Consider the following 25279-nt stretch of genomic DNA (forward strand, 5'->3'; position numbering starts at 1 on the left):
ACACTGATGATGACAGAGCAATGCCTTTGAAATCCTGAGACAAAACGTTTTCCAAATGAAAATTCTATATCCAATAAAATTATTAATCAAATGTGAGGCTAGAAAAAGGATATTTTCAGACATGCATGATATAAACATTTTTCACTCTTTGCATATTTTCTCAGGAGGTATAGGATGAGATGCTCTAGATAAACGAGAGTTAAAACCAAGAGAGAGGATCCAGGAAACGGGGAATTCAAACCAGGAGAGAGATGACTGGGATGGCCAGAGCCAAGATAAGGGAGATGTAAGCTTGACAGCTGCGCAGCAAGCCTGGAGGGCAAGGAGTAGGAGGCCTGTCACCAAAACAAAACAACCAAAGGAAAAAAAAAAAAACAATGAAATTGGAAATTCCCTGGCGGTCCAGTGGTGAGGACGCAGCGCTCTCACTGCCGTGGCCCAGGGTTCGATCCCTGGTCGGGGAACTAAGATTCCTCAAGCTGCACAGCGTGGCCAGAAAAAAGAATGTCAATAGAATGACATATTTCAATGTATTCAGAGGTCTTCAAATTGGTCAGAGAGTTTGGAGATAAATAAGTGATGAGCACACACAGCTCAGGTGTAAAAACAGTTACAGAGTTATAATACAAACCCTGAATATTGGTTTAACCAAAAACCGATGCAAATACGCTGGAAGAACCGGGGAGAAGCATCTGTATGGGTGCAAGTTGTGTACTTATGGAGGGTGGAGGGGGAACGTGCAAGAGACCTAAAATGTCATCCTATATAGTGGGGGATCACTAATATAATACCTCACACTGAAAAATAACAAACAGCAGCATAAGCATATTTTAAGTAAGTATAAAAATCAGTACTCGAGAAAAGAGATGAGAATCGCCTTTAGGGAGCAGTGTAATAATATTATTCCTAATTTTACACTTCATGTAAATTGGAAAAGCCTTGCAGCCATTCACTGGAAACAACTCAGGGACTGAATATAAAAACTGACAATGGGCAGACCTTATAGGACAACTCCAAGCCACAACCTCTGCAGCAATGAGTTTAGAACACCGAACTAAATCCCCGCAGTTATCTACCCAGAATGGGTAGGACTTGGTCGATGATTGCCAACATCCCTATTTTTGGTCCCTACTTCCAACTCAGGACCAACCAGAGAAAGCCAAATATGTTCCCCCAAACAATCACATAAGATGCCCGCTGCTGGGCTTCCCTGGTGGCGCAGTGGTTAAGAATCCGTCTGCCAATGCAGGGGACACAGGTTCGAGCCCTGGTCCGGGAAGATCCCACATGCCACGGAGCAGCTAAGCCGGTGCACCAGTGCTACTGAGCCTGCGCTCTAGAGCCCACGAGCCACAACTACCGAAGCCAGCACGCCTGGAGCCCGTGCTCTGCAACAAGAGAAGCCACCGCAATGAGAAGCCAGCGAACCGCAACGAAGAGTAGCCCCCGCTTGCCGCAACTAGAGAAAGCCCGCGCGCAGCAGCGAAGACCCAATGCGGCCAAAAATTAAATGAATAAATTTATTTTAAAAAAAAAGGATGCCTGCTGCTAGTTGGCCAGCCTCAGCTTCCTCATGCCAACAATGTCCAATCAGAGAGCACCTGAAGCCTTATTTTTTCACTAGAAAGCTTTCCCACTATGAACGTCTGCCTGCACCTCTGCCAGACACAAGTGATGGTGGCTGACTCCCTTGCTATAGCAAGCGCTGAATAAACAGCCTGTTTGTTTTTCTCTTTTGAGTGGTCTTCGTTCATTTCCACAACAACAGCACAATGAATGGCTGTGATAGAATTATACATTACTGTATAGAAACGCAAATGAACAAGTACAGCTACGTACACAAACACGTTGAAAGAAAAAATGGCAAAGAATACAGAGTATTTCATTTAATTTCCTTAAATCAAACAGAAAGATATGCTCCCAGCATTGGCAGATTGGCTCTGAGTTGGGGCACTCGTTCAACGCCACCTACAACTCTGCCTCAGCCTCCACCTCCTGCACTTATGAAGCCTAAAGGTCACTGAGCGTACAGGCCTAGGGTACCCCCAGGTCTTTGCTGAGACCGCGTCTAGTCCTGGGCATGCGCCTGGCCTTCTTGATTCCCTGGTTTACTCCAGAGTCCTTCAAAGCCTTAACCCGCCATGTACCTTCCTCTCCAGGCTTTTCAGTCTGTCTGCTGTCCCTGACCCCAGGCAGACGTAGGTAATGTTTTTAAAGCCCTTAAGAGTTCAGAAGGGGCAAAACAAAGGCAATCCCTGAACTGAACCCTCAGGGAACTGCCAGACAGGTCAAAACACACCACCCATGATCCCGAGCACTGTATTGGCACTTGCCGAAGCATCAAGCCACAGCAAGAGCACAAGTCACTTGTGGCCTTAAGCCGGGTAAGCAAAAACACCAAAATCCTCCTACCAAAATTTAGTAGCCTCTTTCTTCATTAAGCGTGCCCCAGTTGTTTTAAGTTTTATTAGATTTGTTTCAAAAAGTTGATTCTAACAGTTTTTCTCAGCTTACTACTTGCCTCAGAAGAGGGATGGCTCTTTGCATCTCCCTACTCTGCCATTTGTCACTCTCTATGTAACCTTTTGAATTAAATCTTAGAAATGGAGGGCAGATTAGTGGTTGCCAGGGGTTGGAGGAATGATGGAGAGTTGAGTGGCAGCAGAAGGGCTCTTCGGTGTTGGAGTATCTTGCCTGTGGTAGACATACGCCCCTACACAAATGATAAGCTTTTTGGAATTAAATACACACATGGTACAAGACTGGGGAAATCTGGATAAAATTGGTGAATTATATCAATGGCAATATCCTGATGGTGATATACTATAGTTTTACAAATTGACATTGGGGTAAGCTGGAACAAGTGTACAAGGGACCTCTCTTATTATTTCTTACAACTATATATGAATCTATAGTTATCTCAACAAATTTCAATTTAAAAATTCAAAAGATTCAGATTAAAATGAGGAAGTACAAGGAATACAATTAATTACCCAATTTATTTTGCTTTTCTTTTTTATGCACCCACAAGTTATACGATAAAAATCTATGCTTACATAAATCTATAACAGCTTTTAATTAAAGTAAAATAAAATTCTAATTAAGAAAAAACCATATTATAGTATAACTGATAGTGATGTTTTTAGTGGCACATAAAATAACTAGGCATCTTACAGTTAATATCAACGTAGATTTGATGACTTAGGGTATGTTTGGAATGAGGTTGACCAACTGACTGGTCTGTTTTGGCTCATGCCGTCGGCTTTGGCACTAACCATCAAAATGTCTGCAATACACACGGTTACAGTAACTAGTGGTGTAACAGGACAGACCGAGTCAGGAAACATTATCCACATTTCTATTTATTATACGTATAGGACAACAACTTCAGGAACAATGAGAAAGTAATGTATAAAACTTTCATAAAGAAATACAGGTTACAAAATAATCATTTAACTTTTTAAGCAAATGCTTAAGCATTTTCATGCATTTGTTAAATAAAGCATACATAACTCAAAATGCTAAATAATTCTAGTTTTCGACTAAATCCTCTAAAGAATATGTTGGTGAAAACTCAAAACTGTCTAATAAGGTATGCATGATCTTGTTTATTTAGTATTTATCACAGTCGTCAAAATGATCATGGTTAAAGTGGCAGGTGTGGTGGTGGTGGGATGAACTGGGAGACTGGGACTGACATGCATACACTAATACATATAAAATGGATAACTAATGAGAACCTGCTGTATAAAAAAATAAATAAAATAAAATTTAAAAATTCAAAAAAAAATGATCATGGTTAAAATCCATTTAAGCATTTACAGAATACCATTTAGGCCCAATATTTATCTAACTAAATGAAAATATCAGAGAAATGGATATTTATGGCACCAGGTTATAAAGAAGCTTTATTTAAAACCATCTTTGTCAAAGTTTTAACACTAGAACAAAAATCCAATGTACCTAAATGAGACATAAGCTATTCTTAGTAGTAGTATAAACTCTGTCCTATGGGTATTACTATTTTCAAGTTTTTTCCTTTATATGAAAGTACCAAAAGAAAAATTTAAGTATAACTCACAGATTACTTTGTATATTTATCATTCTATAAGCAAATATCTTAGTAATTAATATTTTAAGGCCATAAATCAAATCATTACCCCTTATGTCAAAGGCCTATTCACTGATTTAGAAACTTCACTTTTATGTGTGTCATGGGGTTGAAATCAGCCCACAGACACAGAATAGGTTAACAGCAATATATTTTTTCTCTTACCAGGCTTTCACCTTTTTATTGGAACAGGGTTTGGAGGTAGGAGTTTTGAAAGCACTAGGGTTCAAAAAATTAATTTTTTTATCAGAGTGAAAAGATTCTTAAAGAATACAATGATGGTATATAATCTTGCTCTTACAGCACAAATCCTCATATTAAATGACTGTGCCGCAGAAAAATACTGTAATGCTTTAAACAAAATTTTAAGCTACATTAATGACCACGAAGTTTCACGCAAAATGCAGGAATCAAAATGTTTAACTGCCGTCTTATCGGGCTCCACAAACACACTCAGTCTTCATCGTCCGAGTATATCAGCTTCAGCTTCTTCATAGTCCTCCATCTGTCTTTCAACATGACGCTTGTTCGGTTGTTGAATTTATAATGTGATAGTATTTTAGACCAATTTCCCTCTCCGTATTTCTTCACGCCAGATCTCAGATTCTTGTCTTCTTCCCAAAGCCATGCCTTTTGATGAAAAGTAAGACAGTTATTCACAGAAACAATTATGTTTTTTTCAATTGAGGTATAAATGACAAATAACATTTTATTAGTTTCAGGTGTACAACATAATGATCCAGTATTCATATATATTGTGAAATGATCACCACAATAAGTCTAGTTAACATCCGTCAAAAGCAGATAAAACGTAGAACAGTTATTCACAGAAACAATTCCTTAAATAACATATCTACTATAAATACAACTTTTTTTATCAGTATCATGTTACAATTTCTTAACGGTGGAAGAAATTCTGTAAACATATCTTAGATTTCTGTAAGGTCTTATTGTGGTGATGTTGTCAAGGGTCCTGACTGTGTTACTGTTCATTTTATGTGAACACACTATGGCTCAGCTGCCCAAGATCAGACAGCTACAAAACGACGGGGCTAAACACAAACCCAATTCATCTGACTTTAAGCCCACACTGTCTCTTAAGATGCTTTTCTACAACTGTTAATAGATTAGAGATATGTAGGATTCACAAATACCGAGAACTTATGAATATTTAATTCTTCCCTAATGAACTCAGTGAAAAACCCTGTTCTGTCTATGTTGGGCAAAGTACACACACACATAAAACTCAAATCTTCTCTAAAACAGATTTTTGAGAACTAACACAAACTAGTTAAAAAAACACGATTTTGTTTTTGGAGGAAATGACTGAAGAATTTTAAAAGTCAGATTCATTATTATACACAGAAAAAGACTGCTGACACCTGGCATTTGCTATAGGTGACCAACTAGCCACCCCTTCTGCCGACACGCTGAGGAGCAACACGATCGCCTGAGTGATTATTTACTGTTTCTGAACGATGAATAATCTCCCCGGCTGACTCACGTCTGCTTTAAAAATCCACTCTTCATCAGTCACAAGGAGCCAAATACCGTAAGACCTCACTTGCCCGAGATACCTAGAGTAGTCAAATTCCCAGAAAGAGAAAGTAGAATGGTGGCTGCCAGGGAGTGGGAGGAAGGGGGAAATGTCTTCTGAGTGGAGTGTTTCAGTTTCGCAAGGTGAAAAAGTTCCAGAAGTTGTTGCACAACAACGTGAATGCATTTAATGCCAGTGAATCATACACTTAAAAATGATTAAGGTGATAAGTTTTATGCTACGTTTTACTACAAATAAATAAAATTTTTTAAATGAGCAAAGGACTTGAGTAGACAATTCTCCAAAACAGATATACAAATGGCCAATAAGCACTTGAAAAAAATGCTCAACGTCACTAATCATTAGGGAAGTGCAAATCCAAACCACCAGGAAATGTCACCTCAAACCCATTAGGATGTCCACCATCAAAAAAACTAGAAAATAATAGGTGGTGGCGAGGATGAGAAACTGGAACTCACGTGCTGTTAATGGGAATGAAAAACTGTGTGACTGCTAGGGAAAATACTATGGTGGTTCCTCAAAAATTAAAAGTACCACGTGACCCAATTCTACTTGTGGGTATATATCCAAAAGAACTGAAAGCAGAGACTTGAAGAGAAATTTGTACACCCTTGTTGATAGCAGTATTACATGTAATAGCCAAAAGGTGGAAGCAACCTAAGTGTCCACTGATGGAGAACTGCATAAGCAAAATGTGGTATATAAATACGAGACATTATTCAGCCTTAAAAAAGGAAGAAAACGCTGACACGTACTACAATGTAAATGAATCTTGAGGACATTATGCTAAGTGAAACAAGTCAAACACAAAAGAACAAATACTGTAGGATTCCACTTATATGAGGTACCTAAAACAGTCAAATTCAGAGACAGAAAGTAGAAAAGTTGGTTGCCAGAGGCTTGGGGGGAGGGGTGAAGGAGGAGTTATTGTTTAATGGGTACAGAGTTTTAGTTTTGCAAGATAAAAAGAGCTCTGTAGGGCTTCCCTCGTGGCGCAGTGGTTGAGAGTCCACCTGCCATGCAGGGGACACGGGTTCGTGCCCCGGTCCGGGAAGATCTCACATGCCGTGGAGTGGCTGGGCCCGTGAGCCATGGCCGCTGAGCCTGCACGTCCGGAGCCTGTGCTCCGCAGCGGGAGAGGCCACAACAGTGAGAGAGGCCCGCGTACCGCAAAAAAAAAAAAAAGAGCTCCGTGGATAGATGGTGGTAATGGTAGCACAAGATGTGTTTAATGATGCTGAACGATACATTTTAAAATGGCTAGGATGGCAAATTTTGTTTTGTGTATTTTATTACAATTAAAGAAAAAAAGAATCCAGCTCAGCTGTCTGATACACTATCAGAGAGAACCTCCAGATGCTTGTAGACAAACGTGAGATGAAAACTATCTTGTGTATGGCTCAGGGCCATAAGATTGGCAGTGTCCATCATTATACCTCTTGTGGGTCTGAGCCGCCACCTATCAGCAACTGTGCTGCCTACAAGGACACGGCTGATCAACCTCTAGACAAAGGCATTTTTTTGCGGTATGGAAAAAAAAAAAAAGATAATGTATTTCAGGACACAAGCAAAAACTGTGCCCTTAGTACTATTCTCTTTTGTCTTTTGCTTTACTTGAAAAATAAAAAATAAAGTCAATTAAGAGAATCATAACAACCCTAGCCATGCCCACAACTCAAGATACAAACAGCATACAACAAATTAAAATGCACCAATCTTTTCTTTCCGTAAGGTTAAAAAGTTTATATTACTTATACTTCAAAAATTGTGTATCATTTCCAGTGCCTTTTAGAGGAAAAAACAATGCTTCAATAATGCTTTAAAAATGGTATTTACTTACACCAATGGAATCCTTGGGTTTAGTGCTATGTCAGTAAATGGCAGAAGCATTTTACAGTTTCTGATCTGTTGAAATGTACACATTCCAGCCTAGTTTGGTCTATTTTTAAAGCCTGATTTGGTGTGAATAATCAAGTAGAAAATCTAAACTTGGATAATATGTAGTGAGCAACTACCTTTCACTGGTCCAGATAAATCATTTCAAAGACCTCTATTTAAAAAAAAAAAAAAAAAGACCTCTATTTTAGATCATAAATAGTAAAGTCTATACTTTTGTTTTTTAATTTTTGGCTGCACCCCACGGCATGTGGAACCTTAGTTCCCAACCAGGGATTGAACCTGTGCCCCCTGCATTGGAAGGCAGAGTCTTAACCACTGCACTGCCAGGGAAGTCCCAGTAAGTCTATACTTTGGAGAAGGAATTGTTTCTCACAAGGCCACCGGGTAAGCTCTATGCTTGCTCTACTGCTTTCGCCATCGATGACTTGGTGACTCAAAGGTGTGCCCCTACTTGCCCCCTTCACTTTCCTCAGATGACGGGGAGCCAGAGCTAAGGGCTCCTCGCTTTCCCATGATGCAAGACCTTCAGACTGGCTCCTTTGTTCAGGAATATGGAGATCTTAGCCTGTGATGCTGAGGAGGCTGCTGCAGGCCCAATGGTGCCAGAGACTGAAGTGTTCCAGAAACCAGGAACCATAGTGGTGCCCAAACAGAAAGAAACCCTGTGTGTGTCTCTGAGACTAGAACCCGCCAGTTTTCTAACATTTACTTTCTGCCTCAGAGGAAAGATATAGGAGGCAAACATAATCACATAAAATACTAATTTTAAAAAAGCAGCTGCATTTAGAGACCCGATTCCCAGTCTTCACTGTAAACCACATATTTCTGTGGGCTCATAACTGAATATTATATATTGGCACCATCCAACTCAGGACATTTCTTCCCACAGGCCAACTGGATTCTTTCCCCTAAACAAAAAGTTTTTATACTGAGCAGACGCTGTGTCACGACTGTGGTTGTGCAGTTCTTATATCCTCTAAACTTCACAGGTTCATAAAACAGGAAAAAGTAAACTACCAGTCTGAAAGCACAGCCCATTCTCCCCATTGTTTGCAGTAATGTGTGGAAGTTATTTTAAACAGTGTGCCCTTGTGTTGCTCAACTCTAGCTGGCCCACCAACCCAGGTTCCATGTTTAAACATCAACTGATTGTGAGAAGGGACTTTGGAAGAGCTTTATAAACTGAAATATCCTTCCATTTCATCACTCAGATTCCTGAACAGGAGTTGGGAACAATGCTTTTTCATCTTTCTTATCCTCTCTTTTTTCTCTTACTGTGAAAAATAACAGGCAACCTCAAGTCACACATTGGACCCACTGCCTGCTGAGACAGGATTGTGGGTTTCTTGGTCACACCTGTGTAGGTGCTCAATGTAGTGTAGACATGTTTTAAAATAAAACATGATGTATATTAAAAAATGATATCATTTGTAATTTAAAAATTACTGTATCGTGGGCTTCCCTGGTGGCGCAGTGGTTGAGAGTCCGCCTGCCGATGCAGGGAACACGGGTTTGTGCCCCGGTCCGGGAAGATCCCACATGCCGCGGAGCGGCTGGGCCCGTGAGCCATGGCCACTGAGCCTGCGCGTCCGGAGCCTGTGCTCCACAATGGGAGAGGCCACAACAGTGAGAGGCCCGCGTACCACAAAAAACAAACAAACAAACAAAATATTGTATCGTAATTCCCATTATATACCATCTACGGGAAAAACGTCTTTATTGTAGAAAGGCTCTTACTTTTCTTCTTGAATAAAGTTACAAAAGGAAGGCCTCTTTTCAAACTGTGATGAGCCAGGCAAAAATATCTTTGTCTGTTTAACATACAAATGCAGCGAGAAGAAACTGTCCAGGAAGAAACTGTGCAAGACTACTGCAATAAAAAATTTTAAAGAACCAAAATCTCAACACAAAGTAAGATAAAATCATTTACTCGTCTGAAACAAATTATCCCACCAAAAAGCCAACAGTGGAAAGCTAAAAATAAAACCAGACACAGAATTGTTTTTTGACATAGTAAATAGTGATAGATGATATCACCTGTATTCTATGTTATGTAGTTGATATTCCATATTTTGTTTCAAATACAAAAAAGACAGAACCTTTTCTTGATATATACCTATAAATAACACCTATAATCCCATTTAGAATTGTTGCCAGAAGAACAACAGGGAAAGATAAAATGTATGAGGCAGAGACTTCTGGATTTTAGACCAACCTGGAGAGCTTGGAAATATCACCCCAGTCGTCATAACAAGAAAAATGGTGAACAAACTGTAAAGTCAATAACTCTTCCTAGATCCATCAGAAAATTAATGTCACAGGGCAAACAGAAAGGTGGATACAGAGAATCATAGATTACTGGAAGCAGAAGGCCAGGAGAAGCAGCTCACAGCTGGGGCCAGTACTGGGAGGAACATTTAACTGTGATGGACAAATTGAGGGAGGCTCATTGTGAACAAGCTTGAGTTAAAAACTCCAGGGGCCCAATCTTAGGGGGCCCACAAACTTGTGAGTTTTCTCTCCAAAATCCCCACCAGGTTCTCATGGTGAAGATGACAGAATAATCTCCTCCTGCTTCGAGCAGGCAGAAGAGGAAAATACCCATTTCAAAATACATCCAGAGCATTCTGTTCTCATTAACAAAGCCTGCCCTTGGACTTACCTGGTGGCGCAGTGGTTAAGAATCCACCTGCCAACACAGGTTTGAGCCCTGGTCCGGAAAGATCCCACATGCCGCGGAGCAACTAAGCCCGTGTGCCACAGCTACTGAGCCTGCGCTCTAGAGCCCGCGAGCCACAACTACTGAAGCCTGCGTGCCTAGAGCTCGGCTCCGCAACAAGGGAAGTACCTGCAATGAGAAGGCCGCGCACTGCAATGAAGAGTAGCCCCCGCTCGCCACAACTAGAGAAAGCCCGCACGCAGCAACAAAGACCCAATGCAGCCAAAAATAAATAAATAAATTTATTAAAAAAACAAAACAGGTGCAGGAAGCTCAGAGAACACAAAGAAAGATAAATACCAAAAAATCTACATCTTGGCACATCATATTCAAAGTGGGAAAAAAATCAAAGACAAAAAATAAATATGACTTTTGGTTGCATATAGTAGCATAAGGTCAACCTTTCCTCATTCTCCTTTGGGAATTCACCCAACAGCAACAAGGAAAGAAATGAAATCCCAAACTCGTAAAATTAAGAGAACCCTTTGGCCTGAACCATAACATAGGTGAATGGGGTCCATTATTGGTGGAAACTGACAAAAGGTATGTGAAGAAGTGGGGCACAGCCACTCTACCTATAGATCACAGAAAGCCCGTGGCATACACTTTTCCAAAGTAAGGAACATATCCTGAGGTGTACACCTTAAATCCCTGGTCTGCAACAGCAGGAGCCTCTCTCAACCAGCATTACCTCCAAAAAGTAGAGGTGGTGGACCTAAATTAGGAATCATGCAGACAAGCAATAGTTGCAGGAAGCAAACCAAAAACTGGAGTTGACTGCTATGTTCCCTGCGGGAGAAGGCATGGTCAAAATAAACTTGAGTCACAGGAGATATCCCTAGTAACCTAGAACTTGACCCTAGCCTAGCACCTCAACAACGAACCATTTGCAAATAGCGTATCAAAAAAAAAAAAAAAGCATCTTAAATAAAGAAGAGTAAGAAGAAAAGTATAGGATGATCTTCCACTGCCAACATGATCAAACAAGGACCAGATTTACTCACCTGCTGTGAACAACTAGAAAACCAGATAAAATACAGTAAACAATGGTTTCAGAAACTGGACAGATGGCACAGGACTATAATCACTGAGAGGGCAAACAAATGAAATGAATCCTAAAAGGAACCCATTTTAGCTTTCTGAATAGAAAAATTCTTTACCAAATGATATTTTTTCTTTCTTTTTTTTTTTTTAAAGCACAGAAAAATCTTATTTAAATTGAATCTATGGAGGCTTCCCTGGGGGTGCAGTGGTTAAGAATCCACCTGCCAATGCAGGGGACATGGGTTCGAGCCCTGGTCCGGGAAGATCACACATGTTGTGGAGCAACTAAGCCCGTGCGCCACAACTACTGAGCCTGTGCTCTAGAGCCCATGAGCCACAACTACTGAACCCGTGCGCCTAGAGCCTGTGCTCCGCAACAAGAGAAGCCACCACAATAAGAAGCCTGTGCACCTCAACGAAGAGTAGCCCCTGCTCGCTGCAACTAGAGAAAGCCCGTGTGCAGCAACGAAGACCCAACACAGCCAAAAATAAATGAATTAAATAAGTAAATAAATAAATAGAATCTATGTTAGGAAGATACAAATATAAAAACTTATCAAGTAGATTTAAGTTCCACCCTACATCTGATGAACTGATTTTATGATGACAGTAATACAATAATTCTAAATAAATGTCACTAACATCCAGCTTAAGAAAATCTTTAAAATGTGGGTGAACTTTGAATAGGCAAATTGGTCAACAAATCTAAGATGGCAAAATTAAAGATGGCAAAGAGAAAACATTTTATCCTCCAGATTTTTTAGGGTTGAACAGAAATAATGTGAAATAATCACAATTATTCAAGTTATGACTTTAATATCCATTAAGTATTATTTAATTATAATAAACATACCTGTTTTTTTCTAGGTTGATGTTTTTCAGGAGTTAGACGCTGACTATTTAAAACACGTATTCTCTCGCTTTCAGTGGCTTGCCTACTCTTCTCTTTTTTCTTTCTTCCACCTAAAAGTAGAAATGCTGTCATCAAAAATTGTCTCACATTAAAAGAATTACATAATTTTTTTTTTTGGCCACACTGTGCAGCATGTGCGATCTTAGTTCCCTGACCAGGGATTGAACCCATGCCCCCTGCAGTGGAAGCATGGAGTCTTAACCACTGGACCACCAGGGAAGTCCCAGAAGAATATTTTTAAAGGTTACCATGAAATTCCTATCTACTGGTTAGCTATTTTTTTAAAAAAAGAACTCTGTGTAGTTTTTTTCCTTTGAATCTGGAAGCAGCGTGATATAGTGCAAAGATCAGTCTTTGAAAATCAGGGGTGTGTGTGTTTCCTTTCCAACCTGGACCTGGCAGAACCGTTCCTGCAAAGGGTGTCAAGAAGAAGGGCCATTCTAGGATAGAAAGCCCAGAGATAAACCCACGCACCTATGGTCAACTAATCTATGACAAAGGAGGCAAGGATACACAATGGAGAAAAAAGACAGTCTCTTCAATAAGTGGTGCAGGGAAAACTGGACAGCTACATGTAAAAGAATGAAATTAGAACACTCCCTAACACCATACACAAAAATAAACTCAGAATGGATTAGAGACCTACATGTAAGACCGGACACTATAAAACTCTTAGAGAAAAACACAGGAAGAACACTCTTTGACATAAATAACAGCAAGATCTTTTTTGATCCACTTCCTAGAGTAATGGAAATAAAAGCAAAAATAAACAAATGGGACCTAATGAAACTTAAAAGCTTTTGCAAAGCAAACTACAAACAAGACAAAAAGACAACCCTCAGAATGGGAGAAAATATTTGCAAACGAATCAATGGACAGAGGATTAATATCCAAAATATATAAACAGCTCATGCAGCACAATATTAAAAAAACAACCCAATCAAAAAATGGGCAGGGCTTCCCTGGTGGTGCAATGGTTGGGAATCCGCCTGCCGATGCAGGGGACACAGGTTCATGTCCCAGTCCGGGAAGATCCCACATGCCGCGGAGTGGCTGGGCCCGTGAGCCATGGCCACTGAGCCTGTGCATCTGGAGCCTGTGCTCCACAATGGGAGAGGCCGCAACAGTGAGAGGCCCGCGTACCGCAGGAAAAAAAAAAAAAAAATGGGCAGAGAGAATGGACTTGAGGACACGGGGAGGGGGAAGGGTAAGCTGGGATGAAGTGAGAGAGTGGCATGGACTTATGAATATTACCAAATGTAAAATAGATAGCTACTGGGAAGCAGCCGCATAGCACAGGGAGATCAGCTCGGTGCTTTGTGACCACCACCTAGAGGGGTGGGATAGGGAGGGTGGGAGGAAGACGCAAGAGGGAGGAGATATGGGGATATATGTATAGCTGATTCATTTTGTTATAAAGCAGAAACTAACACAACACACCCATTGTGAAGCAATTATACTCCAATAAAGATGTTAAAAAAATTAAATTAATTAACATAAAAAAGATGTACAATATTGTAAACCTTGACAATGTAAAAGTAGGGTATAGAGGACAGCAGTGAGAAGGCAGAAAACGTGCGTAGAAGAAAAGTGAGGTGAAGGAGTGGTAATTTCCTCCTTTCACATTATAGGGAGTCAGGAGGTATTATCTAAAATAAAATAAAATATAGCAGTATATTATTTCGAGTTATAAAGACAACCAATAGTAGATTTAAAACTAATAAAACTCTGGAAGTGAGTTTTAAAGTTCCTAGTTTAAGAGCAATTGTTGAAAGAAATGCAAATACAAACATATTATTTAGAATTTATAGTAGTACCAACCAGAAGTAAAAAATAAACTTTTAAAACAGTTATATCTGCTATAATAGGGCAACACAAGGTATCCTTGCGGTGATGCAACTGCTTTATATCTTGGTTGAATCAATGTGAATACACTACTTGTGATACTGTACTACAGAATTGCAAGGTGTTGCCCAGTTATACTCTTAATTCTACCAAAGACTCTACCAAGCTAATATATTTACTTTTTTTTCCCCCTTTCCTGAGGTATGAGTGACAAATAAAATCGTAAGATGTTTAAAGTGTAAAAGAAAAAAAAGGGCAGAAGACCCAAACAGACATTTCTCCAAAAAAGACATACAGATGGCCAAGAAGCACATGAAAAGATGCTCAACATCACTAATTATTAGAGAAATGCAAATCAAAACTACAATGAGGTATCACCACGTCACATCAGTTAGAATGGGCATCATCAGAAGAAAATCTACAAACAGCAAATGCTGGAGAGGGTGTGGAGAAAAGGAAACCCTCTTGCACTGTTGGTGGGAATGTAAACTGATACAGCCACTATGGAGAACAGTATGGAGGTTCCTTAAAAAACTAAAAATAGAACTACCATATGACCCAGCAATCCCACTACTGGACATATACCCAAAGAAAACCGTAATTCAAAAAAACACATGCACCCCAATGTTCACTGCAGCACTATTTACAATAGCCAGGTCATAGAAGCAACTTAAATGCCCATCGACAGACGAATGGATAAAGAAGATGTGGTACATATATACAATGGAATATTACTCAGCCATAAAAAGGAACGAAATTGGGTCATTTGTAGAGACGTGGATGGATCTAGAGACAGTCATACGGAGTGAAGTAAGTCAGAAAGAGAAAAACAAATATCGTATATTAACGCATATATGTGGAACCTAGAAAAATGGTACAGATGCGCCAGTTTGCAGGGCAGAAATTGAGACACAGATGTAGAGAACAAACATAGGGACACCAAGGGGGGAAAGTGGGGCAGGGGGTGGTGGGATGAATTGGGAGATAGGGATTGACATATATACACTAATATGTATAAAATAGATAACTAATAAGAAAAAAAAATATGTGTTTAACTAAACTGAAGTACAATTCTGACAAACTTTTTGACAGCAGCAGTAATTAGGTTCTGTAATAGGTCAGCTTAAATATAATTCCCAAGATCCTTAGTTAACTTTAAAATCTAGTATAAACGGTAAGTATAATTTTGGATATCTGGGTAATTTCTAAGTAAGACAGGATGCTCAAACATATCATGAGGTATAGTCTGTATCTAGCTTTGCTTCTTTTTTTTTTTTTTTTTTTTTTTTGCGGTACGCGGGCCTCTCACTGTTGTGGCCTCTCCCACCGCGGAGCGCAGGCTCAGCGGCCATGGCTCACGGGCCCAGCCGCTCCGCGGCATGTGGGATCTTCCCGGACCGGGGCACGAACCCGTGTCCCCTGCATCGGCAGGCGGACTCTCAACCACTGCACCACCAGGGAAGCCCTCTTGATTCTTTTATGCCTTTAAACGTCATCTCACCTCCTAGTGCCTGCCTTTTCATTATCTGTTTAAAAAAGGAATAATATTTACCTTATAGAATTGTTGTAATTTCTTAATATAATGTTTAAGGAGTATTTGACACAGTGTAAGAAGTAAACCCTTCCCTCTTTCCCTCTTATTCACAGTTTAGTAAGACAAGAAATAAATGTATATGCAACTCAAAAGAAACAGAATGGTAATTATTGAAAGAAAATTGTGTGTACAGTTGACCCTTGAATAACATGGGTTTGAACTATATGGGCCCACTTATACACGGATTTTTTTTTTCAATAAACATAGTACCTGTATTTTCATTTTACAGATCTTTAAGTGTGGGGAAGAGTTTATGTTCGATTAGCGATCACAATATGTGGAATCAAAAGAACTAGGGTTTGAGTTCTGATTCTGCTGTTTCAGCTTCCTGCCCTCAGGTGAATCACTTATCAATTCTTTTGTTTTTGAGGCAGAGATAGCAGGATGCATTGACTGCACAGGAGTCGGTGCCCCTGATCCCCATGCTGTTTAAGGGTCAACTGTATAGAAAACCTAAAAGAATATACACATAGAATTAAAAAGGGTTTAGCAAGGTGGTTGCATATAAGATCAATAAACAAAACTCAACAGTGTTTCTGTACATTAGCAACAGTTAAAATATTTAACTAAAATAGTCAAAAGATAATATTTACAATAGTAATAAAATATTTAACATTCTTAGGGATAAATCCAGCAAATACAGTCAAGATCTGTATGTAGTAAATTATAAGCTTTACTATATATATGCGTGTGTGCATGCACATATACAAGTTATAAGAATATATATATGTAAGACAATCTAAATAAATAAATATGCTTTTTGTTCATGTAGAGGAAGACAATATAATTGTGTCAGCTGTCTCCAAAATTGTCTACTAGGACTTCCCCAGTGGCGCAGTGGTTAAGAATCCGCCTGCCAATGCAGGTGACAGGGGTTTGAGCCCTGGTGCTGCAGAACAACTAAGCCCATGCGCCACAACTACTGAGCCTGCACTCTAGAGCCCACGAGCCACAACTACTGAGCCTGCATGCTTCAACTACTGAAGCCTGTGAACCTAGAGCCCACGCTCCGCAACAAGAGAAGCCACCGCAGTGAGAAGCCCGCGCACCGCAACGAAGAGTAGCCCCTGCTCGCCGCAACCAGAGAAAGCCTGTGCACGACAACGAAGACCCAACACAGCCAAAAATAAAACTAATTAATTTAAAAAAACAAAAAAAGAAAACTGTCTACTATTACAATGTAATTTTAAATCAAAATTTCAACAGGGTTCTTTGTAGAATTTAACAAGATTAATCTAAAATTATGTATTAGAAGAGTTAGTCCATCATGGGCCCTGAGCATCCCTTCAGTTCTTGCTGAATGTACAACAAGGCTTACTCATTCCCTGATACTAAACAGTTTCTACAGTTAGTCAGGAACCTAAATAGGTCAAGGGAACCACGGTCTGACCACCATGTAACTAACTCTCTCCAGGGGGAGGCAACTGGATTATTTGCTACGTTTTGCTTGCTGCTTACTCTAAAAGTGCCCTTGGCCCCAGGTTCCTCCTTGCAGTACAACCTACTGCCTGCAGAGCATCTACCTGGGCCCACTACACTGTCTTTGGGACCTGGCGAGGGGAACCAGCACAACTACGCTGATGCCATATGCTGTTGCTATCTGTTGTGCTGTAATAAACCGTCTTGTTCTGACCCAAGTCTTGTTGTCTACTTTTGGCACCTATGGAGTGGTAGCAGCTTCACTGCTTGCAATCTTCTATAAAGTGGTTTTCTTCCCCCTGACAATATGGAAGACCAAAACACCAAGAATACTCAAGATACTCCTAAAGAATAACAAAAAGATGAAAGAAATTGCCCTATCACACACTGAGTTATTACTAAACTACAGTAATTGAGACAATATGGTATCAGTGCAGGAACAGATCATATGTGTTGGTGAGGTTAATGGAAACCACACCAGTTATTTTGAACAGAGATTTTCATATTGGGAACTGTTCTAACAGGTGCTAGAGGACCAAAAAGGCAAAAATAAATTAACGGAGATTAATAATTAAGAGAAATTCATATATAGGTGGAGATTTCAATACTTCTCTCTCAGTAATTAGTGAAGACAAAAAATAAGCATGCATACAGAACACCTGAGAAGCACTATGAATCAATTTGATCTAATCGACATTTTATAACACTCCACTCAACAATAGCAAAATTCACATTCTTCTTAAGTGCACATCAACAGTCACCAAGACAGACCATATTCTGGGCCATAAAGCAAATCTTAAATTAAAAAAGAAAAAGAAAGAAATCCTCAAAGCATATTCTCAGGTTGGAACCGAATTAATTGGAAATCATTAATAGACAGGTATCTAGAATATCCTAAAATTTTTGGAAATTAAACAAAGAGCTGCTTCTTTTTTTTAAAAATAAATTTATTTATTTATTTTTATTTTTGGCTGCGTTGCATCTTTGTTGCTGCACGCGGGCTTTTCTCTAGCTGCGGCGAGAGGGGGCTACTCTTCGTCGCAGTGCACGGGCTTCTCATTAGGTGGCTTCTCTTGTTGCAGAGCACGGGCTCTAGGAGCACGGGCTTCAGTGGTTGTGGCACTCAGGCTCAGTAGTTGTGGCTCGTGGGCTCTAAACCGCAGGCTCAGTAGCTGTGGCGCACGGGCTTAGTTACTCCGCGGCATGTGGCATCTCCCCAGACCAGGGCTCGAACCTGTGTCCCCTGCATTGGCAGGCGGATTCTTAACCACTGTGCCACCAGGGAAGCCCAAATGAAGAGCTTCTTAATAGCCCGGAAGATCAAAGAAAAACGTCTCAAGGGAAATAAAAAAATATATTTTGATGAAAATGGAAATATAACATATAAAAATTTGTGGGATGCAACTAAGGCAGTAATTAAAGGAAAATTTATAGCATTAAATGCACATATTAGAAAAACTTGGGCAACTATGAAGAAAAAGCAACTCATATACAAAGGGGGAAAAAGTCAGGTTGATGTCAGATTGTCCACAGCAGCGCTCATAAAGTGAGAAAATAATGGAGCAAAATCTGCAAAGTTGTAAGGAAAAGTATTTCCAAAGAATACTACATTTAGCCAAAATTTTTGTGCTAATCTCACCCATTACAGCTGAAATCAATCAGTAGTCTAAAGTTGAAATTTAGTTATAGAGGCAAACTGACCCAACCTATCAAAGCAATTCATATTATTTATTCTTCATTTTGGAGGAATCATATGGCTTACTGATATATTTCTTACGAAACAGCATTTATGTGAAGTTCATTGAATCCTTCAGTTTCACCTTCAAAAAATTAAATGTAAATATATTTTAAAGTACATATGTAACCTCATCACATTTTTATAAATTTTTATTTGCTTTGATTCTATCTATTCTTCCATTGAGGCAGTCTATCTATCTCAGTATTTAAGGACATGGGCTCTGAAGTCAGAAATGTCTGATTTCAAATTCTGGCTCTGGTTCTGTTCATGACCTGTGTGACCAAGGGCTTTTTACACTTAACCTCTTTTTGTCTCAGCTTCCTCATCTGTAAAATGGGAGTGATTAAAAAAAAAAAAAGTACTGATCCAGATTGTTTTGAGGATTGAGTTTATAGATAAAAAGCTTTTAACTCAAATATTAATCATTTCACTGAATGCTGGTGAGACTTTTCTGCATAGAAAGCATTTAAGTGATTTTTTTTCAATTTTTCTGAATTACTTGATTTTTTAAAAGTACATAGCAATTTTACAAAACTGAAAAAAATTGTTTTTAAAAGATGTCTAAAAAAATTTTTTTTTAAATGTTTAGCATGAACGAAATAAATATCCTCTATTAGGAAAAAGAGGATACCTAGGTAACATTTAAGCAACTTGGACTTTTTTGGAAGGTATATGTATATATTACTAACATCTAACAGAAAGTCAAGAAATGTACTAAAACTCACAGGATCTTCTAGGTTCAATATCCATAGTCACTGTCAAGCCACTCTACAATGTGACAATGGTCTTCATTGGTACAATTACTGATCAGCTAGAGTGTAAAAAAGTGTATGCTTCCATTTCTTTGAACTTTGTATTATGAAATTAAAAGTCCAGGAAAATCCCCAAATTATTTTACTCTAGAATTATGATTCCTAGTCATTTTGCAGCTAGGAACTCCACCAACATGAAGCAAATATTTCTTTGAGTTTAACTTTACCATCTTTAAAGTGAGGACGATGATAATATCTACAGATGTAAATGTTTTAGAGCTGTAATTTACAAATACTAGCTAACAGTGGCCCTATCATCAGCCATCAGCTAAGAATAAATTTATTCAATTAATATTTACTTCAGGCATACTATGTACCTGGAATCAAGTTGGTACATCTATTATTTTTATACTGATCAGTAAGTATTTAGATTTGGATCAATAAAGTTTAAAAATCCTTGCATTAGAACATAGTACGGGTTCAATAAACATTTTTTGAATGAATATATACCAAGGAGGAACTTACAATTATATTATAATCGAAAATAATTACAGACTGCTTTTAAGATTTTTTTTTTTTGGTTATTGTTGCTTGTTTTTTAAATCTAGCAATGCCTTTTATAAGGATAATAAATTCTAAATGCAATGAGGAATAAATTCTAAATGCAATCTGCTAAGGTAGATAGCTAGGGGGAAGCAGCCGCAAGGCACAGGGATATTAGCTCGGTGCTTTGTGACAGCCTGGAGGGGTGGGATAGGGAGAGTGGGAGGGGGGGAGACGCAAGAGGGAAGACATATGGGAACATATGTATATGTATAACTGATTCACTTTGTTATAGGGCAGAAACTAACACACAATTGTGGAGCAATTATACCCCAATAAAGATGTTTAAAAAAATAAAAAAAATAAAAAAAAAATAAAAAAAAATAAAAAATAAAAAAATAAATGCAATCTGCAATGCCAGAGTCTATACATAGTCAATCCTCATTATATTCATGGATTCTGGTATTTGAAAATTCACCTACCTGCTGAAAGTTGTAACAAAAATCAAAACTTGCAGTGCTTTTGTGGACACTGGTGGACACGCACAGAGTGGCAAAATATTTGAGTTCATGTTCCCAGCTGAGGTTAAACAAGGTGAAGCTCTGCTTTCTTATTTTAGCTTCCAGGCTAGAAATAATTGTTCTTTTTACGGTCTATTTAGTGCCATATTTTTGTGCTTTTTTGGGGGTAATTCTGCTGTTTAAAATTTTCCCCAAGTGTATTGTGGAAGTGCTGTCTAGTGTTCTTGAGTGCAAGAAGGCTATGTATGATGTTCCTTACAGAGAAAAATATGTGGTTAGGTAAGCTTCATTCAGGCGTGAGTTACAGTGTTGTTGGCCTGGGTTCAATGTTAATGAATCAACAATGTATATTAAATAAGGTTTCTTTAAACAGAAACAGGGACTTCCGTGGCGGTCCAGTGGTTAAGACTCCGTGCTTCCACTGTGGGGGGCACGGGTTCCATTCCTGGTCGGGGAACTAAGATCCCGCATGCCACATGGTGCGGCCTAAATAAATAAACAGAAACACATAAAACAAGGTTATGTATTGAATAGTTGACCAAAATGTTGTAACCATAGGCTCAAAAGAACCTAACCCTGTATTCCCCTGTAATCATTCAGTATTCACTAAGTGTTCACAATGACCTTATAGAACATTACTGTAAATAACAAGAACCAACTTTAACTTTCTAAATTAAGCACCACCTCTAACTATCTCTTTGAAGTCATGACATTTAATCCCTTCGTGCTTTAGTTTTCTGATGTGTGTTTGTGTGTTGTGGGGTGTGGTCAAGGGCTGGATCGCTTTCAAGTATCGATTCTCCACTCTGAAAACTGTAATAAATGTACTTACTTTGAAGAGTTTCCGCTCTTTCCTCTTTCTTATCAACATCTTGTTGTCGGCTTCCATGTTTCAACTTAGATAAGAAGAGATTTTTGTGAGACCTAAATGAAACACAAAAGCTTGTGACTTGTTCTGCAAAGACTAGAAAAGCTATAGAAAAAGGTAGATGATTTGTCTCAATCTCTATCCAGGACCTGCCTCTACTTTGGTCTGTTTCCCTTTGGTGCTCTCCTTGCACTAATGCCCCATCTTTTTTTTTTTTTTTTGCGGTACGCGGGCCTCTCACTGCCGTGGCCTCTACCGTCACGGAGCACAGGCTCCGGACGCGCAGGCCCAGCGGCCACGGCCCACAGGCCCAGCCACTCCGCTGCACATGGGATCCTCCCGGACCGGGGCACGAACCCACGTTCCCTGCCTCGGCAGACGGACTCCCAACCACTGCGCCACCAGGGAAGTCCTAATGCCCCATCTTAATCTTTAGCCTCTTAAGATTTTTCTTCTTCAGACTTCCCTCTCTCCCATTTATTTTCTCCATCTCATCTACTCAGAAATCAAGATTCTTTTGGCATTCCAATTAGAGAAATTCCAAAATTCCTTTATACATGATGGTAGTTATCACTTATCTTCATAGATTCCAGAAAGGGCTTTCTGGAAAGGTAAGACTGTTTGGAAATACAGGATGTGACAGAATTTTTTGACAACCTGCAATGTTCGTATTATTCAAACTTACAAAGGAACAGACTAAAATGGAAAAAAAAAAGTTCAGCTAAGCTTAGGCAGCTATTTTATCACCACCTAAAATCTATACTTTGACCCCTGTAAGCGCTCTATGCAACCTACTAATGCTTTCCCGCCATCCCCAAACTTTCAACTGTGCTCTCTGGAATGCCAGTCTCAACTTCGTCGTCTGTCTAAAGTCTAGCTCTCCCCTGGGAACAATATTTCTCTCCTTTGTGGCCTCCTTAAGTAGAGATTAGCTTCATCTTCCGCAAACCACAGGCTCCGAGAGGTGGGTCTTTATACTTTCCATTTCCTAATGGATGCCACCTTCAGGATCCTGCTTCCACAGAAATCTTAGCCTTTGAGGATTCATGCCACTGAGGTGTATCGCTATCTACCATGCTCCATAATCTTTCACTATCCTTCCAAGCACCTCCCATGATTCGCAGATCTTTCTCTATCCCCGAGTGCCACCATCACCATGAATTATTTCCGTGTTTCCATGGATAACCCAGATAACAAACTGGCCCCTCAACTCCTCATCTCCAGTGACCTCCTCCACACCAAGTCAGCCACCCCCGCCCCACAGTTCCATTTAGCATCCCAACTGCTCTACACTATGAAATCATTCATGCAGACGTTCTGCTCTCTGAACATGTTACATTGTCTGTTATAGCATTTCTAATAGATTAAACAGCTTTTTAAGTAATTTCATAAAATCGCAATTTGGGGCATTCATCAGAAATGTAAGCTCCATCCCCTTCCTGCCCCAGCATCACACCCTTGTTTCTGACAGAATAAGAGTTTACTAATTATTTGCTTTAAGTCCAGGTACTCCCTCCACGTGCACTCCTTGTAGAAATAATGTGAAACAACCCAGGATCCCAAGACGCAGGTCTCCATAGTTTGGCTTTTCAAGACCCATCAGGGTCTTAAATATTTGTGGAGGTAAGTAGGACCCTGCGATAATTCTTCAAACCATACCATTTGCATGGCAGTTATTATAACCTACCTAGGTTTGCATGAATTGTTTCAAAGATTTTAAACACAGAGAAGAAAAATGTCAATTTACTTCACCTCAATAAGGATACTGTATCCCCTGAGGATTCAGTTACCGCAGACTGTTTGTCACTAACACTTTAAAAGAAGAAAACATTTGTAAGAATGTAAACAAGAGAAACTTTTCATCAGGACTGTACTTTCCACATAATCAAGCCATTTTTCAACTTATAAAACGTATCTCTGGAAAGAAACTCTGGTAAAATTAAGACCTTTACCGTCTATTACAACATGGATAATTTTTGCCCAGATGTGCTTACCAGAGACATTAAATCAATGTCTTCCCCAAACATAAGTTCAGCAGAATTGAACTGTAACTGAGCATTCACAATGTCACTCTTTCAAAAACTCTCTCATGGATCTTTATTTCTATGAATTCAAGTTTAATTTCTTATCCTCCCCAGCAGTCTCCAACCAGCCTTTTTAATAAAATTCCTCCCCTCTTCTATAGTTAAAATTAGCTCCGACAAACACAGCATGACCATCTACAGCTCGATGCCTTCACTGGAACTCTTCCTCTCTCCTGAAATGACATTTCTTCTTCCATCCACCTGTAAAAACCTTAACCATCCTTCAAGGTCTGGCTCCATGTTCACACTTTCTTGAAGCTGTCCCTCAAACTCCTTCAGCATTTAAGTCTATCTTTAAACTTTAACGACAAATTATGTAATGTCTGCTACTGTTTCTGTTTCAAGTCTGTAATTCTTATTGCCTCAAATAGTTTATAAGCTTTACCAGAACAAAATATTTCATCTAGTATTAACAGCACGAGGGTTTCATCTTTCCCGGCATTTGTCGGACCTTGAAATCACACTTCTGTTTCTATCCTTGCTTTACTTACGTCTTATTCATTCTTGCCTTGAAACTGGTGAATTTGACTCCCAGGATGGTTTTGATATTTGCTTGATTCTTATCTTTACCATGTCTCTAGTTTTTGGTTTTTCTCCCTGTGTCTAGTGCACTACAAGATGTAATGCATGCCTGGTAATGAACTACGCACCAAGGATTCAAAGCTATTTAAGAACCTCCAAAAAACTCTCCATCTAGTGAGATAGATAGGTAAACAGATATGTTATTCTCGAAGATAAGTCCTCCTATAGAGGTATGACTTGGTGCTGTGGGAGCACACAAGTGACAACTCTGCTCAGAGCTCAACAAGACTTCTTATAGGTGAAGTTTGAGCTAGAACTTGAATGGCAAATAAGAGCTTACCTTGAAGAGAAAGAAGGAAATCCAAAATTGAAGCAAGAGTCAAGGCATGAAAGAACTTGTAATATTTGAAGATCAAGTTGTATAGCTAGAAAGTGCCATGGATGTGGGCAGGGAGGGGCTAATGCTTAGGGGCAAGGTGTATATGAGGGGGAAAAAAAAAAAAACCACCCAGAAAGGGGCTATATACGGCTTTGAAAGCCATGCAATAAAATCTAATTCATCGGGCTTCCCTGGTGGTGCAGTGGTTGAGAGTCCGCCTGCCGATGCAGGGGACATGGGTTTGTGCCCCGGTCCGGGAAGATCCCACATGCCGCGGAGCGGCTGGGCCCGTGAGCCATGGCCACTGAGCCTGCGCTCCGCAACGGGAGAGGCCGCAACAGTGAGAGGCCTGCGTATCGCAAAAAAAAAAAAAAACCAAAATCTAATTCATCAAGTAGGAAACAGAAAGCCAACAGAGGTTATTAAGCTGGGAAGTGAGTTAAACAGATTTATTTTTATGGGAAGGTAACCCTGGAAGTCACATCAAGAATGGATTTGTGTGGCACAAAGCTAAGTAATAATCTAGGATATAAATGGCAAGAATGGATTAGAGGGGCATTTCTGATATGGAATTCGTAACACTTGGGGAGATAACCAACTGGATGTGTGAGGTAAAGGAGGAGAGTTAGGGTAGAGAGACAGATGAGAACATCTAGAGCTCTGTTTTACACACTGAACTGTGTTTGTGTCTAGGAAGGCATTTGAAATAAGTGGGTAGTACTACATTAGGAGAATACATAGGAAACATGTTCATTATATGCAAGAATCAC

The 25279-nt window shown here is 39.6% G+C and overlaps 1 protein-coding gene across 5 annotated transcripts in view; it reads right to left on the reverse strand.

Moving 5' to 3' along the window:
• Positions 1-406: 406 nt before the first annotated feature.
• Positions 407-25279, reverse strand: part of TERF1 (telomeric repeat binding factor 1) — a 43883-nt gene continuing 19010 nt past the window's right edge. For 2 of the 5 annotated variants that reach the window (XM_022595351.2, XM_022595349.2), the window contains 4 exons: positions 23277-23336; positions 21489-21580; positions 12185-12294; positions 407-4741 (listed from right to left, as the gene is read on the reverse strand). In XM_022595351.2, coding sequence (XP_022451059.1) covers positions 4565-4741; positions 12185-12294; positions 21489-21580; positions 23277-23336 — 439 coding nt within the window. In that variant the 3' untranslated portion in view covers positions 407-4564. The other 3 variants (XM_089899036.1, XM_022595350.2, XM_022595352.2) reach the window with 2 other exon arrangements.

Source organism: Delphinapterus leucas, chromosome 17 (genome assembly GCF_059928025.1).
Source record: "Delphinapterus leucas isolate spDelLeu-1000000601 "Yukka" chromosome 17, BTC_Dleu_Yukka2, whole genome shotgun sequence".
NCBI classification, from domain to species: domain Eukaryota; kingdom Metazoa; phylum Chordata; class Mammalia; order Artiodactyla; family Monodontidae; genus Delphinapterus; species Delphinapterus leucas.